Here is a 17,176-nt window from a genome sequence, read left to right as displayed (position 1 = left end):
TGTCTGCTTAAGAAATGAGATAGAACGGTATGAGTGGGGCCAGTAAGAGGGAGATGCATTTGAAATCTCCTTAACACTGTGCAAATATGCTGCCTTGATCAGTAGGATTAGTACTTAAATGAAGATAAAACAACAGTCTGCAACACCATTTCCCATCTGAATGGAAACTTGCTAAGCAAGGAGATCTGAAGTCTCAACTGCAACATTTCTTGCTTCCTTGTAAGAAACGTTAATGTATAATGAGAAGCAGAAAAACCTGCATGGATCCAAATAAGAGAAAGTTGAGCATTTTATTTTTTGATCTATTAAACAGAGTGTGAGCCCATTGTTCAAGTAGACTTTGGTCAGGCAGTTCACAAAATATCCCAGTCCAGCCTTGGTAACACTGACATGTGAAGCTCTGCTTCATGGCCTTTATATCTTCTGGTCTAGGTTTTCCAGTCACAAAGAATCTTGGGCCTTTTTCAGAATGGTGGACCCCAATCTCAAAACTATTTGGCGACAAGTGCAGATTAGCAGAAGAGTCACTGATTTTACGGATGCATCTCCCATTTTTCTTACACAGAACTTTACTGCAGAGTTTGGCTGCTGAGGTTACATTAATGATATAATGTCCTAAGGAGCCATCTATGTATTTTTTCACAACTGAACAGCTCTCCTGTAGGAAAACAAGAGTATGACATGTTAATCAGTAACCAGAGTTATTTCCAAGTTTCTGTATTTTTGGTAGAATATTAACATAGAAGCACTGCTGGCTAAAGTGATATACTGAGATAAGTCCTGAAGGCCTTACTCATGTGATTAGCCCCTGGCTTAATCTGCATTCATAGGAAGGCCAGTAAAATATTGATCTTTATTACAATTTTGCTTTTCTATTTTGGGTGCCTGGTAGCAACATATTGAATGTTTTATTAAAAATAAGGTTTTCTAGTGATTGTTGAAAAGGGACAATTTAAAATAAAAGAGGTTTAAAACATGTATTGACACATTGCTTTGGCACTAGGGATTTCTACACTGATCACCATAACCCTTTAACTTAGCAGCTACCAGACAATTTTCACTGGTTGGTGTGCAATGTGAAAAAAATAGCTTTTGGATTCTTTAGCTCCATGTTAAGCCGCTGAACTTGTTTGACAGTTCATCCCACACCACTGCAGTCAATGGGAGTTTTGCCATTGACTTTGATAGTAACAGGATCAGACACTGAAAGAGGTTGTGTCTTCTTGTATTGCTAATGCCCTATCAAAGGTCAACTTGCCTTCTCCACCTGCAGCCTAAGAGTGAGGCAAGGGAGTTGGCCTACTAGGTGCCTTGCAAAGCTAGACAACGCAACTTTCTGTCACCTTTGATAATTCCAGGAGAGGGGGCTGTAAGACTTTTTAGGTGAGTACCAGGGCCTTGTGAGGAGGAGCAGGACTTTTCTTGGTTGGGATTATATTCCACCAATGACTCTGCTATAAAATTTAGGACAAAGCTCAACATTTGGTCTGTGAAAAATGTTCCCCACTTCATCCTCTGCCAAATACATAGCCCTATGTTTGGTAATGTACAGATTATGCAAGCAGAACACTGTTAAACAACCTGCTTGTTTACATTCTCATTTCAGTGTTTCAAACTGTATCTTATTATCTTAGTATTAGTGCTATCCACTGCTATGGATGTCATCCGTGTTTGGTCCCTGGATGTAGTTCCTAGGAAGCAATGGCTAATTTAAGTATATTGTTAACAAGATGACAGGACTCCCAAGCAATCATCTTCAGCCAAAAGGCTGGTGACAATGATGGGTGAGGGAGAGCTTCATGGTAAGGATGTAAAATGGTAGAAATGAGCCTGCGTGGGGAGAGAGGATCTTATCAAGGACATAGCACTTAACTTGTGAACATTTGTAAATCCACCCCACCTACCTTTGAGCTGGCATACTGCATGCTTCCCCAAAGGACAACCCCTGCTGCCCCCAAAGCAGCACTCTCTCCAATAGTGTTCACCAGGTCAGTCTGAAAGAGGAAAGTGTCAAAACTGGACATTGCAAAAGCATCAGAACCCATAGCACCAGATACTGCAGAGGACACGCTAACATTTAAGCACTACTTTTTTCCAGAGGCGATGTCGATTTATGCTGTAGAATTTTTATATTCAAAAAGACCCATAATGAACTCCCTACTTCTTGGGGCAGGGAATCTTTTGTTCTATGCTTGTACAGCTTCTAGCACAATGGGGTCCTGTCCCATATCTGAGGCTTCTAGGTGCTATTACAATACGAATAATAGATAATAACAATAATAAATCCAGGGGCTCACTGAAGGATTTTGAACATTGACTTACAGCAGAAACTGCAAAGGGGTAGGGTGGAAAGACGGGAAGGAGTTAAAATAATTTTTAAAAAATGTTTTGCCTATTCATACAAATAAATTTACTTTCTTATTGATGTTACAGTGTATTGTAGTATATTCAGAATGATTCCTCCAGACAGATGGGAGGAGCAGAAAGGCAGTGACACTCTTGTGAACTGTAGCGCCTTGGACAATACTCTAGTACCTCTTTTGTAAGGGATTATAAATATGTTGGTTTGTCATTTAGTCAGTCCATGAGTATTTGCAGTTCTAAGACTTTGTCCATGCACACAGATTGTACCAATTTAACTATACTGGTTTAGAGATTGGCAGACACAATACACCAGTAATAACAGGTAGAACTGTACAGTAAGGGAAATAAACCATATCAGTATATAGCAACACAGAGTCCTGTGGCACCTTAAAGACTAACAGATGTATTGGAGCATAAGCTTTTGTCTGACGTAGTGGGTATTCACCCACAAAAGCTTATGCTCCAATACATCTGTTAGTCTTTAAGGTGTCACAGGACTCTTTGTTGCTTTTTACAGATCCAGACTAACATGGCTACCCCTCTGATACATGTCAGTATAAGCACTTTTATACTTGATGATTGCCTGTTCTAGTGATTCCTTCTGAACCACCTGACATTGGCTACTGTTGGAAGACGGGATACTGGCTAGATGGACCACTGGTCTGGTTCAGTATGGCCGTTCTTATGTCTCGGCATAACTTGGGTTGTGCTGATGTAACTATTTTGGTTAAAAATCACAATGTAATTATACCAATACATAAACTGTGCTCAGACAAAGCCTCCTTAGTGTCACTTCAGCAATGTGTGTGAGCACTTCATAATACCAGAAAAAGAGAGGCTGGGGAGCCCTCCCAATGTAAAAAGATGCTATGGTGAAATGGCTCATTCAGTAAACTGCTACATTTAGCAGGGAAAGGAGGAAAATAAATAAACAGAACCCAGATCAACTACCTTTCTTTCCCTTCCCCTTCCCCTAGGTCCCTAGCAAGTGGCTTTCATTTGGGAATGTCAGTGCTTTTCCTCCCATCCCCCGAGGCTGGGGACACTGACTGTGCAGCCTTTGCAAAGAGAAATACAAACATCATATAAAGAACTGGCAAATTTTAAAGTCGCTGGTGCTCAATAGTATATTGATAAGGTTTCTTTATCTTGTCTGCAACACTGTGAAATCATCCAAGAGCTCAGGGGATGATCATGTGATGGTAGTAGGTGTGTTAGAACTACAGATAGATGAAATGGGATGACTCCATTATTTATTATTTATTTTTTTTAAATCACACATAACTCTCTAAATGCACTGAGCAGTTTATAAGTAAGGACCTTCCTGTCCTGAAATGCTTCTTGTTCAAGAAAGTGAAGACACAAATCAGTGGTTGAGGAAAAGGAGAGTGTGCTGAATTATTGGAGAAGCATATGAGGAGGATTCCTGGGACAAGTGAGTGGTGGAGGTGACCTTTAACTAAAGGTCAGATAAAAAAAATATTGGAAATCCTGGAGATATTTTAAACAACAGGGTTTGCCTACTGGTCCGTCATGTAGGTTTCAAAGTACTATACCATGTTATTGGGCTCACCTGCAGTTCGTGGTGCTGCTGATCATCCAAGCAGTTCTTGAGAGCACTTTATTATCGCTAAAATCATATAGTTCAGTGCTTTCTCCAGAAGAAGAGAGTAAGGTATGCCACTGGTGTTACTTTCATGTTGAAAATGGTGGTGTATTTTTTACTGGATTTAGTTTAGCAGTAAAAAAAAGGTTTGTCTCAAAAATCAAACTTTGAAAAGTTGAGTAACTTTGTGATATATCTAAAACTCTTGGTAATGAATGATCCCTAGCCCTTTTCTTCTGCAAAATACTTCATGAAGATGACAAAAACACAAATCCGCAACCGTGACTGCTTTAAATCAACCACATCGTGGCACAGTGAACTAGCATGATACATAGTTCAGCTCTCATTAACAACTTAGTGATCTCTTCTCAGTCAGACAAAATAAGGGATCAATGCATCAAACACATTTATATGGCCAAAAACTGAACAGAGAGGGTTATTCACCTTGAGCAGTTACTGGGGTTCTTCAAGATGTGCCACTGTGAGTGCTCCGCTTAAGGTGTCAGTTCGTCCCTGCACTGTCAATCGGAGATTTTCAGTAGCAGTGTCCAGCAGGGCTGCACTGACACCTAAAGTGGAACACCCACAGGGATAGCACTCGAAGAAGAATAGAAAATATGGACTTTTATGGATGCATGGTCCAGTGGTGAGCTCACTGGCCTCAGTGTCAGGAGCCCCAGAGTTTAATTACCTACTATACCGCAGACGTCCAATGTGATGTTGGGCAAGTCACTTAACCTCTCTGTGCTTCAGATAATAGCACTTCCTTTCCTCATAGGGGTGCTGTGAGGCCAAATACATTAAAATAATGTGAGGTGCTCAGATCCTATGGTGACTGTAGATAAGTAGATGGGCTAGGTAGTTAGCTGCTCTTCTCCTTGCTCTCTCCATCTCCACCCCTAGAGGAGCCATATGGAGGAAAGAGAGGAATTTACAATATTTTAAAAGCTCCACTTTATAATATGCTTGTTTATCTTCCCTCACCCCCAAGCTGCTCAACATCCCCTCTGTGACTCAACAGCTGCTTAGCATACCAATATTTCCCTACAATACCCTGGTTTCCTTCTCTCTTGCTGATGCTCAAGATCCTGTTCCAAGTTTTGGATGCTGTTTCCAGCAACCAAAGACCCTCAAGATTCTGCTCCTGTGCTGGTGTTCTGGACTAGCCCCCTGGGGGAGAGTAGAATCCTCACTCCATATATACAAAAAGGGAACTCCTCTCTCACTAGGGCTCCTTCCACAGGCTGATTAGTGGGGTGATTTCATTTTGTAGTGAAAGATGGAAGGAGGAGCACTAAACTATTTAAATTTATCAACATGAAAGGAAACTGGTGCTGCAATTAGAGCTGGTTGCATATAACAAAAATGTTTGTGATCGTTACTTCATATTCTGAATGACTCTTAGTTTCAATCTAGTCATATCCCGTCTTATTCTGTATGGGAGAATATTTGTGCAAAGGTGGCTTTGCTCATGGGGAATGGCCTTTGTACAAATATACACTGTGACATGAGGACATGGGTATTTCTACATGAACAAGAGTCGCTGTTATTCATTACTCATCATTTATTTGTCATTCTGCTTTATGAAAAGATTTGTTCTTCCAGTCAGGGAGCAGAAACAATGCCATGTAACTTCAAACACTGATTACACATCAGTAATAGCTAGTAGTCTAGGGAGACAGTTTCTGAACACCCTAGCGCATCAATATAGAGAATCATTTGCATAAATTATGTGGTGAATACTTAGCAATAAGAGAGCCATTCATAGAAGTTAGGATCTGTTGGCAAATGATTTGTAAAGAGAAATGAGGCATGGGAGACACAACTGCAGGGATGTTACTAGCCTCTGGATTTTTGTCTTTCATGGGGTTCTTATACCTGCAAGTCTTTCTGGTGGTTCCCACAACTGTTGCTTCAACTTAACTTTTTTCGTTGTAGTGCTTGCTGTATCTTTAGCACTGTACATGTTAGGGCTTGTGCAGAACATCCTATTGTGTCAGCAACCAAACAAAAGCTAAATTTCCATAGGGCTAGATCGTCCCACTCTTGCTGAGCCATGGTAGCATATAAGGGGGAATAAAGTCCTTATTACCCTCCTTGCTCAGCCTTGCTCACATTATGACTATAGCAGGGAGCTACTCCACATTGTTAGCAAAGGGGAGCGTGAGTAGATTTGTTTTTGTTCCCCCTGTATTTGCTGCCCAGAGTAGCTGATGGGGGTCATAGGAAGGTGTAAAGTGCTCCAGAAAAGAAGTGAAACTTTCCCCAGAGTGCGGGGAAGAAATCTCTGACTCTCTGAGCTACAGTTGGATTTCTGGTCTGCTACAGGAGCAGTGCAGAGTGTGAGATTACAGTAGGTATCAGTGTTCAACTAGTGTTCCACAAGAGCTGATATAAAATCATTTGAGGGCATCAGGGCTATGAAACAATAAATTTAAAACATTAAAGCCATGAACATTGTTTTCCTGATCATTGGAGCTCTTTCCGGTGCTCTATCTATAAAAATCCTGCCGGCCCAAGCTCCACTCATAGAGCTCATGCTGCCAAATATGTAGTCTGGAGAAGCTACAAGCCTGGTACCCATGATCAGTCTTTGAAGACATATATTTTGTTTTCACCACAAAATACATATTTGAACATTCCTCATGGGGGATTTCCCCTGCTGTGAATGGGCTGTGCACGCAGGTGCTGAATGTTTTAGAAAAGATCTCTGAAACATCCAGGTATGAAAAGAAGGTGATATGCAACTAAAATACAGCCCAGTGAATAAAACGGTAACTTATAGGCAATATAATTTTAAGTTACTATTACTGAATGTGGAAGTTAGTTCAAGGTAAACAATTAACTTTGTACAGCCTCATATATTTGAAGGTTTGCATAATATATAATTGTGCTAGATTTCATATTGTAGGATGTTTAGCTAGTATGAATGGTATTTTTATTTTAATCTCTAGATCTATGTGTTTATGATGAACATACCTATTAGAGCCAACGCTTGCCAAAGCATTCACTAAGTGCTTCTATTTTGAGTTCTCAGGTGAGGAGACCTTGGGTGAAATCCTAACTCTGCTGGAAAAAAACGAGGAGTCCTTGTGGCACCTTAATTTCTCCAATACTAATTTCTCCCTACTATTACTCACACCTTCTTGTCAACTGTCTGTAATGGGCTACTCTCTTACCACTTCAAAAGTTATTTCTCTTCCCTTGGTATCCTGCTGTTAATTGATGTGTCTCAGCTTGTCTACATCAGAAAGTTGCAGCGCTGGTGAGGGAGTTACAGCGCTGCAACTTTGAAGGTGTACACATCTGCAGGGCACCACCAGCGCTGCAACTCCCTGTTTGCAGCGCTGGCCGTACTCCCGTTTTGTCTCGGGTGTAGAGGATCCAGCGCTGGTGATCCAGCGCTGGTAATCCAATGTAGACAGTTACTAGCGCTTTTCTTGACCTCCGTGGAAGGAGGAAGCCTCTGGTAATCAAGCTGGTTTCCTTTCCCGGTTTGCTCTCTCGGTCCCGGAGCCAGCCAGCAAACCGCAGGGAAGGAGACCTGCTTGCTCGGGGTTCCGGGACCGAGAGAGCAAACCGGGAACGCCGCGGTTTGCTCTCTCGGTCCCGGAGCCAGCCAGCAAACCGCAGGGAAGGAGACCTGCTTGCTCGGGGTTCCGGGACCGAGAGAGCAAACCGGGAACGCCGCGGTTTGCTCTCTCGGTCCCGGAGCCACCCAGCAAACCGCAGGGAAGGAGACCTGCTTGCTCGGGGTTCCGGGACCGAGAGAGCAAACCGAGAAAGGAAACCAGCTTCGCCGCGGTTTGCTCTCTCGGTCCCGGAGCCAGCCAGCAAACCGCAGGGAAGGAGACCTGCTTGCTCGGGGTTCCGGGACCGAGAGAGCAAACCGGGAACGCCGCGGTTTGCTCTCTCGGTCCCGGAACCCCGAGCAAGCAGGTCTCCTTCCCTGCGGTTTGCTGGCTGGCTCCGGGACCGAGAGAGCAAACCGCGGCGTTCCCGGTTTGCTCTCTCGGTCCCGGAACCCCGAGCAAGCAGGTCTCCTTCCCTGCGGTTTGCTGGCTGGCTCCGGGACCGAGAGAGCAAACCGCGGCGTTCCCGGTTTGCTCTCTCGGTCCCGGAACCCCGAGCAAGCAGGTCTCCTTCCCTGCGGTTTGCTGGCTGGCTCCGGGACCGAGAGAGCAAACCGCGGCGAAGCTGGTTTCCTTTCCCGGTTTGCTCTCTCGTCCCGGAACCCCCCTTGAAGCCGCCCAACAGCGCTGCAGTGTGGCCACATCTAACACCACTTGCAGCGCTGGTTGCTGTAAGTGTGGCCACTCTGCAGTGCTGGCCCTATACAGCTGTACTAATACAGCTGTAACAACCAGCGCTGCAAAATTTTAGATGTAGACATGGCCTCATTAGACTGACTTCACTCTTGGTAAAGCAACCCACATTCTTTCTTGTATTTATACCTGCTCCTGTATCTTTTACTTTATACATCTGGTGAAGTGGGTACTAGCCCAAGAAACTTATGCCCAAATAAATTTCTTAGTCTCCAAGGTGCCACAAGGACTCCTCTTTTTTTTTTCTTATACAGACTAACATGGCTACCGCTGAAACCTAACTCTGCTGAAGTCAATAGCAAAACTCCCATTGGCTTCAGCAGGGCCAGGATTTTACCCCTTGGTGCCTAATTGTTAGAGGTGCTGAGGACAGGCAATTTCCATGGAAGAGAATCCTCAGCATCTTTGAAACTCTGATGTCTCATGGAGAAGTCTCCAGCTGAGAATTAACAAGCTGAGGCACACAAAGTTAGTGAAAGCTTCTGAAAAGGTGGCTATATACCTTGTGTTTCCTCACTAAGCAGCCAGAGAGACTGACTGGGTCTGCATGGCTCCAGCAGGAATCCCCCACTCATAGCTCCAAACCGGGCCAGTCAGATGGGAGCACTCTGGGACCTGTGGGACTGAATACGCACACACACACCGATGGCAAGTGAGAGCTGACGGACACAGCCCTAATATTGAGCCCCATCACTCCAAGGCCTGGTCTACACTATGCGTTTAAACCGATTTTAGCAGCGTTAAACCGATTTAACGCTGTACCCGTCCACACTACGATGCCCTTTATATCAATATAAAGGGCTCTTTAAACCGGTTTCTGTACTCCTCTCCGACGAATTAATATGCTTAGTGTGGCCGCGTGCACTCGACTTTATACAATCTGTTTTATAAAACCAGTTTATGTAAAATCGGAATAATCCCGTAGTGTAGACGTACCCCAAGCCATCAACCATGATGTCATTTTTGTATGGGGAACACCACAGCTCTCCATGACCCAAGAGAGGGCTGCGGAGGGAAGGAAGAGGAGCGGCTATTATATATTATATATATTTGGCTATATCCAAAGAGGGCTATTAATCTTGTCAGGAGGGAGCAACCTGCCCTCCAACTGGGTCCGCACTTTAGGAATGGATCAAACCAAATCCTTCCATGCCTAGGGTAGGACAGCCTATAGCAAAAAGCTATTTAGGAAGCCATTCAGGAATTACATGCTCTGAGCAGTTGCATATACAGGATCCAAAACAAGATTTATGATTACCACAGTTATCAGAAATCTTAATGTCTGTGCATATATCTCAACCCCCTATTTTGTAACCTTCATATATTTATTATATTTTAAAAAATATTTCCTTCAATTATCATTTGCTGAAGAGGTGTCACATGACACAGAAATTGTATTTTTGTAATACAGTAGATTTAAAAATTCAAAAACCAGATACTCAGTTACTGTGCATGATCAAATATACTGTACTTTCAGAAAACAATATGGCCAGGAGAACATACTCATCCTTCCTCTAGGAAGCCTGCTGTCACATTCTGCCTCTGTGCAAATTTTCTCATGCAGGAGCTAGGAATGCCAAGCTAAACTTGGGCTTACCTAGTTGATATGTCTAGTTCATTTCTGTACCAAGTGAGCTTCCATTTTGGGAAGAAAACAAATAAACTCAACCCTGAGATACCTTTTTCATGAATGTCTATCTTCCCTTAATACTGAGATTTGTCAACTCCATTTCCCACGCTGAAGAATTAATCTGAAATATTTAATTACTTAAGGAAAGAATTGCTTTGTACTTTCTTCTGAATTACTCTCATAAAAAGAATACAATATTATTCTACAGTAATAGACCAAACCACAGCAGGATCACTATTGAAAGCTCTAGTGTTTTGTACCATGACTGTGGTGTCTTTCTTTACCAGGATAGTTCTATATATGAAACACAAATGCATCTATAACTGTTATTATGCAAGGAGAAACTCCTAGGAAGTGCTTTTTCCAAGAGATTGTATGGCTAATCTTTAGATTTCTATATATGTCTGCTTACCTCTGTCAAAACATGTAAAGTATAGGCATAAAATGGTCTGGAGTAAACAAAAACAGGCAAAACATAGTCTTTTCTAGCAACTGAGGCAATACGTATTGCTTCCTTAACCCGATAGTGAACGAACTTCAGAGCATTTGGACTTGACTTCAATATATAATCCAGATAGATGGATGGATAAAGAGCAGTACTTTCTTTCCACAGCCAAAGCAGTAGATCATTGCGGGAAGATTCAATGTCTGGGCATCTACCTGTGTATACTTTTGGATGTTCTTTGTAATCATAATTGTAGCAGTCTGGGTAAAGATAATAACCCCATAGACCATTCGGTCTCATGTGCTCAGCCAGAAGGATAGTGTTGTTCATAAAACTCTTGCCAGCATTTTCAAATTCTTCCTTAGCAACTTTCCTAATTTTGTCCTCTGACCACTGAGGATGGCGTCTCCTAACTAGTTCGAGAGACTTATTTCTATAAATGGTTTTATTACCCCAGTTCCTGTCCCACTGGGGCCTCCAATTTTCCCAGTCAATGACTGCAAGTCCTTGGAATTTCTTCAAGGGTATGGAATGGTCAATGTCAGACTTAGCTTTGTTAAGGTGTTTTATCAGACTCTCATTCTGTGGCACCCCTCCATTGATAGGAACCCCATTGTCTAAGTAATAGGGGTAATGCCCCAAATGAGTGTGATAAAAGATTGTCACATTGGATCCACTCAAAGTTTCATTGGTGTTTGATGCAATGTCAAAAACATTGAGATCTAGGTCCACCTTGTATCTCAGTCTGCACTGTTCCGTAGGTGCATTCCAAACAACAATGAAAGGTTTGTGGAGTAGCAGTGGGGCCTTTGCCTGCTTGAGCAGTTGGCCATCAACCATAATAAGCAGCACTGTAATTTCTATCCATTTAATCCACAGATTGTACATGGTCTGCTATTTTTGCTGGGGCTGATGCGATGGTTTCCCTGAAAACAAAAACAAGAAGAGATGTTTTTTAAAAAAACCAATATTCACAGCAAGGATATATAGGGTGTCAAAGAAATGGCTTTTATTTTGGGTTTCTTTTTTAACTTTGTACTCACAACAGATATGGACAAAGACAAAACTATAATCAGGAAAAAATAAGTCAGTGTTTAAATGCCTTCAAGGATGAGGTGCGTACCTGGGGAAACTATCTCACTGTCAGGTCAGGAAGCACTTTCCAATACTCAGCCTTTTCTTGATTTCCATTCTGCCAAGAAACTTTCCTCACTTCATTCAAACCCCTCTGAAAGACTCACTTCTTCCACGAAGACACAAGAATTGACTTAATATGATCATATTAGAATATTTTTAAAACAAAACATCCTACTTATTCTGTGCTTCAGTTTCCCTGCATATCCTGTGTACTCACCATCTGTTTTACTTAGGATGTAACGTTTTGGGATCTAAAAATGTCTTTTGGGATGTCTAGGGCTCATCACAATTTAAATAGTGCAATATATATATAGTGCAATAATAATTATTATTATAATTAAAGCTTCTTGGTGCTGGGACTTCCTGAATTGTGTGCCAATTCAGTACTGAACATATGGTGAGTAGTTTTTTCACCACCTTCCCCGACTTTTTTGCTCCCTTCTGCCTTTTTCTCATTGGAAAGAAGTTAAAAAGTGAGTGTTTTTTCACAGCAGAATGAAATTTCTCCAAAAAAAAAGATTCTGTTTTTTGTTGACAAATGAAAAATGTCACACAAAACTAAAGTGGTTTTGTTTCAAAAGTTTTCACAGAATATTTGTATCTTTGTGCAGCTAGCTCTAGCCAGATTCACCCTTTTTTTCTTACAGCTCTGCTCCTTTCTGACACTCTGGTTCTATGATTTCTTCTTCTTATATTACCCACAGACTTATAGCTGCGCATCAATTTAATAGGAGAAGGTAATTTAAACAAAAACCACGATGGAAGTGTCTTTCCTACTTGGATTAACCAAGAGAACTCAGATATGTGGTAATATATACCATATGTCTAAGAAAAGACTAAGGCCCGTATCTACTGTGGTACAAAATTGTCATTTTTCTAAAGAAGTAGGTGGAAGAATTATAATCACTCAGCAGGTCAGAAGGATGACATTATTAATGACTCTTGAAAGTGTGAAGGCTAGATGTTATACTGGGTTTAACTTAGAAATCAATATGGTAAAGAGAATTAATTATATCAACAAATCATCCATGGAAGTGTCAAGTACCTATGAAAAAGTGGAATTGATTTTTGTTTAAAATGTTAGTGGAAGTGACTGAGTATTGTGAGACTAGCTCTGCCACCAGGCTGCAAGTGCCCCCTCCCCAATTACCCACAGCAGGTACGATGAAGTAGAAGGATATCCAGTTTGTACATTATTTGAAGAAGTGTTGCCGCTTGCAAGTGATATATCTGGGACTGGGACTCCCCTAGTCTTTTGTGCCGCCCTTCCATTTTCATCCGCTAGCCTCTAGTATTGTGTGTCTCTCCCTCTTCACCAGTTCCTTCTCCTAGTCTTTTGCTTTTCCTCCTGATTCCACTCCCTTGGCCTTTGGTCTCCGATATAGTAACCATTCTCCTCCCCAGCCCGTTTCTCTCTTTTCCTGCCCCCTCTCCAACTCTTTTCCTTTCCTTAGCCAATTGCTACATTAAGGAGAATGGGAAAGACAAGTGACAGAATCAGCACTAAGCTATCCCCCTGTTGTTCGGGGACCCCTTCTACAATGAGAGCCAAACTTCCAGCCCTCCCCTACAGATGGCACCAGCCAAAGCGCTGGAACACACACATAAAAATAAATGGAACACTCTGAAATATTTTGACAGCTGCCTTCTCTACCTCCCCTCCGCCCGGCAACTTTCCTGCCTCCTTCTCCCTCTCTTTATCTGAAATTATCTGGTTGTTTGTACAGTGCCTAGACAATGGGGACTTGATCCCTGATGGGGATTCTGAGGCACTATCACAACATAAATAAAAATGTTTATTATTCAAGTCCCATTATAACTGTATTTTCTTCCTGCTTATAGCTAAAAAAAAGTTTAATTTGCACAGAAACCTTCAGGAAAGCAAGGAATTCTTTCTCCAGAAGGTGCCCATATGTTCTCAGTCAACATATGTTGAATACCTTTAATAGGTTTACTCATGTATATTGTGGTCACAGGCATTGTTTGTTAAAACCTCTCACCATTAGACACGGAAGCATAATAGCTCAGTGATGAACAGAGAGAATTCCTAAAACTCTTTGTATTGCAAACAAGAACCAATCTAGATTTATTGACTTAAAATTGGTTTCTGCAAATTGTGATTTTATTGTAGATGTTATTTTTCACTTCAGAACAATGATTGAGGCCAAGTGGAGCAAGTCTTTACAAAAATAAATAAGGTCAATATTTGATGCTGAAAAACTGAGGGAAAACACAATTACCTACTGTTTCACAAATGCACCACACAATCTCCTAAACATGAACAAAACGTCTTTTATTACTGGGGCCACTGCTGTTTATCTGGACTGTGAGTTTATTGGTCTCATGCATAAGCACTAATTGGACTGCCTCAATCCCAGCTCTATAATGAGCAGAGGCGCTAACGATTCCATTTTCCAATTGATTGTCAATCTTGGTTCAAATTCGCCTGTTTTTCTCATTCGGTGACACACTGTCATAGTTCATTTAACTTTCAAAGGATGTGCCTATCTTTCTTTGTCCCTGGAGTGTTCTCAAAAGAGAATCTGCTGTCAATGTTTCTGGTCTATATTCTAAAAACAAAAACAGCCCCTTATAAACAAAGAGTTAAGGGCCTGAACCAAAACACATTGAAGTCAATGAGAGTCTTTCTGTTAACTTTAAGTAGGCCTCAGATCAGGCACTCAAAACACAAAATTAAGTACAATTTGCTATTTATGTCTGCATATGTTGTTGAAGTTTAGGACTGTAAGGCTACTGGACTAATTACAGTATATCCTTTAATCACTGATAATTGCTCCTCATTGAATAAAAAAAGTTGATACATTTCTGCTAGTTTCCGTCACTATTTATGTAAATAGAAATGTGCAGAATACAGTATTCCCAAGCAAATTCTGTTAATTTAAAATAAACTTTTATGTCCACTGTGCCTAAATATTTTCCATCAAAGTATGCAACTTGTAGTGGGTAAATATCAGATGAAACTGAGAGGGGAGGGGTATTCTGAAGTTGAGAGGGAGAAGTTATTCTCTTTTACTTTAAAAGAAACACCTTTATGCCTAATCAAGACAATGCAGACATTCCCCCCGCCCCCCAAAAATGATTGAGGTACACTTTAAGCACTAGTAAAACAATACCCTCCTAAATTGTGATTACATCTAACTTGACTTCTTCCATGCATGCAGTGTTGTTGTAGTCATATTGGTCCCAGAATATTAGAGATACCTGGAGGTAATATCTTTTATTGGACCAACTTCTGTTAGTGAGAGAGAGAAGCTTTCAAGCTTACTCAGAGACCTGAAGAAAAGCTCTGTTGAAAGCTTGTCTCTCTCACCAACAGAAATTAAACCAATAAAAGATCTCATTCACCTGGTCTCTTTGATCTCTTCCAGACAACCAACTGCTACTCGGTCTCTTTTGTTGATCATTTGAGCTATTTGGACTCCAACACACCTCATGACAGCTGACATTTCAGGGTCTAATTTATAATATAATAGCCCTCAGATGTAATCTCCCATATTATATTCCACCATCTGTATATTGACTTCTTGAGAAACAATAATCTATACATTTAATATTACTACATTTCTGTTTTTCTATTTTACAATCCTTGTATCTAATTGTCTTTAAATCTCAAATGTTTTCATCTCTACTGGATAAATGAGTCACATTTATGGAAATATTCTCTATTAAAAAGTTATTCTAAAGAACTGGAATAATTTTTTCACCAACACAGATTGATCATGAGTGGCTTTTGTGTCAAAGAATCACAAAAATAAAGACTTTTTCTTCATTCAAAGAATTGCTTACTAAAACTTGAGAACCACCCACCATGTATTTTAGTTAATATTCAGTGTTTTAAAGGTAAATATGATTTTATCTTATTATTATTTTTGTCCCTGTAACTTTAGGACCCTTCTTTCTAAATAAGGGATATACAATCCCTTCTTTCAACTTACTATGAGGTATTGGTACTGTTTCTTCAAATCGGTTAGCAGGAGCCAGGCAGGAGAGGGCTGGCAAGGTTCAAAGTGGAAGCTTTGCAATGAAGCAGAGAGAATAGCTTTAGGCTACTTAAAGGTCATATTATGTTATGGACATATTAGCTAACACCTACTAACTAACATGTTACAAAACTCTGAGATAGACAAGGCAGTGTGTGTTTTAATACATACTGAGCTGCTTGAGTTAAAATCAAGGGGAATTTAGGCTTTAAAACAAGCTTAACAACATGTTAAAGTATGCACTACCTTGTCTACATTGGACTTAGAACATGTTAGTTAGCACATGTTAGCTAACACACCTTTAAGACCTAGCCTAGACAAAGCCTTAGGCATGACCTACCAACAATGTTTGTACTGGTATTACTATTTAAGTTAGAGATGAGAATTTTTACCAGAATAGTTACATTGGTACAACCCCTCATACTGTGTGTGCAGTTATACCAATATAAAGGTATCTAAGGGCTTGTCTACATTGGCACTTTACAATGCTGCAACTTTCTCGCTCAAGGGTGTGAAAAAACGCTCCCTGAGCATAGCAAGTTTCAGCGCTGTAAAGCACCAATATAGACAGTGCACCAGCGCTGAGAGCCAGGCTGGGAGTCACACTTCTAGTGCTGGTGGCTACGCCCCTCAGGGAGGTGGTTTATTTAGAGTGCTGAGAGCACTCCCAGCGCTGCGCCGTGACCCCACAAACCACGTTAAAACACTGCTTCTGCAGCAGCACTTTAATGTTGCCAGTGTAGACTAGCCCTTATACTTGGATAGCTTATTACCTAAACTGATATAGGCACATTTATACTACTATAATTTCATCTACAGTGTTGTATCACTTTAACTACACCAGTATAGTTAAAACAGTACAACTTTTGTGTGTAGACAAGACCTTAGAAGGAACACTGTTTCCTTATTTCTAATATAGTTCCTTGCTCTTTGATAGAAGAAAGTGACTCTTTCTGCGATTCTTTGCCAGTGTCACATAAAGTCCACCAGTGACAGTGTATCATGTGCTTTATTGTTATTTATATTGTGTTTGTGGAAACTAAGAGATTGCCAGCTCCTATATTTCATCAATCAGACATCAGACAACCATGAGATTAGTTTAAAATCATAAGATTTTAAAAATAACACATTTGGATTTTTTTAATTTAGATTCTTCTGGCATTTGAGCCTGTATGTTTCATGTTTTCAAGCTTTTTCAAATACAACAATGAAGGCTAGAAATTTACTTTTTTTTTTTTTAATGAAAGCTGAGATTCTCATGTAATCACAGGACTGTGGGAGCTAAGGCTTTGAAAAAACACCAAATATTGTGAGACTCATGATAAAATCTCATGACATTGAAAAAGTAAACATAAAAAAAAAGAGCATGCATGTTTTACTGCTGCCTTGTGGTGGTAGCTCCTTTCATGCTCCAAACTATATTATAATTCACTTTATAAATCCAATTTTGATCCCTGGGCTGACCTTTCTCACACATACCCCCATCCCACCTGAAATTTTGTATGTGCACTTTGATACCTTATATCTTACTTTTCACAAATTTCCTCATGGATAGACTTTACAAAAACTAGACAAGCCATTTACAACACAAACTTTGCTGCTCTACAAAGGAAAAAGAACACCAAACTATCTAAACTGCTACATGCCACAAGGAACCACAACAGTAGT

The 17,176-nt window shown here is 40.8% G+C and overlaps 1 protein-coding gene across 1 annotated transcript; it reads right to left on the bottom strand.

Moving 5' to 3' along the window:
• Positions 1 to 229: 229 nt before the first annotated feature.
• LOC115647466 (hyaluronidase-1-like) lies at positions 230 to 11,258 on the bottom strand. Its single transcript, XM_030554204.1, has 3 exons — positions 10,338 to 11,258; positions 1,905 to 1,994; positions 230 to 658 (listed from the first exon to the last, which is right to left on the bottom strand). The coding sequence occupies exons 1-3, from the start codon at positions 11,256 to 11,258 to the stop codon at positions 230 to 232; spliced, it is 1,440 nt and encodes a 479-aa protein (XP_030410064.1).
• Positions 11,259 to 17,176: the final 5,918 nt, after the last annotated feature.

Source organism: Gopherus evgoodei, chromosome 1, assembly GCF_007399415.2.
Source record: "Gopherus evgoodei ecotype Sinaloan lineage chromosome 1, rGopEvg1_v1.p, whole genome shotgun sequence".
In the NCBI taxonomy this organism is placed as follows: Eukaryota; Metazoa; Chordata; order Testudines; family Testudinidae; genus Gopherus; species Gopherus evgoodei.
Note: the sequence above shows the minus strand (reverse complement) of the source record. Positions and strands in the feature narration are given on the sequence as shown.

Coding starts and splice junctions, on each gene's coding strand:
- LOC115647466 (XM_030554204.1), bottom strand. CDS start 11,258: ATGTACAATCTGTGGATTAAATGGATAGAAATTACAGTGCTGCTTATT. Junction 1,995..10,337: donor CTTTACATGTTTTGACAGAG/GTAAGCAGACAT, acceptor TTCCTCTTTCAG/ACTGACCTGGTGAACACTAT. Junction 659..1,904: donor TGCAGTATGCCAGCTCAAAG/GTAGGTGGGGTG, acceptor GTTTTCCTACAG/GAGAGCTGTTCAGTTGTGAA.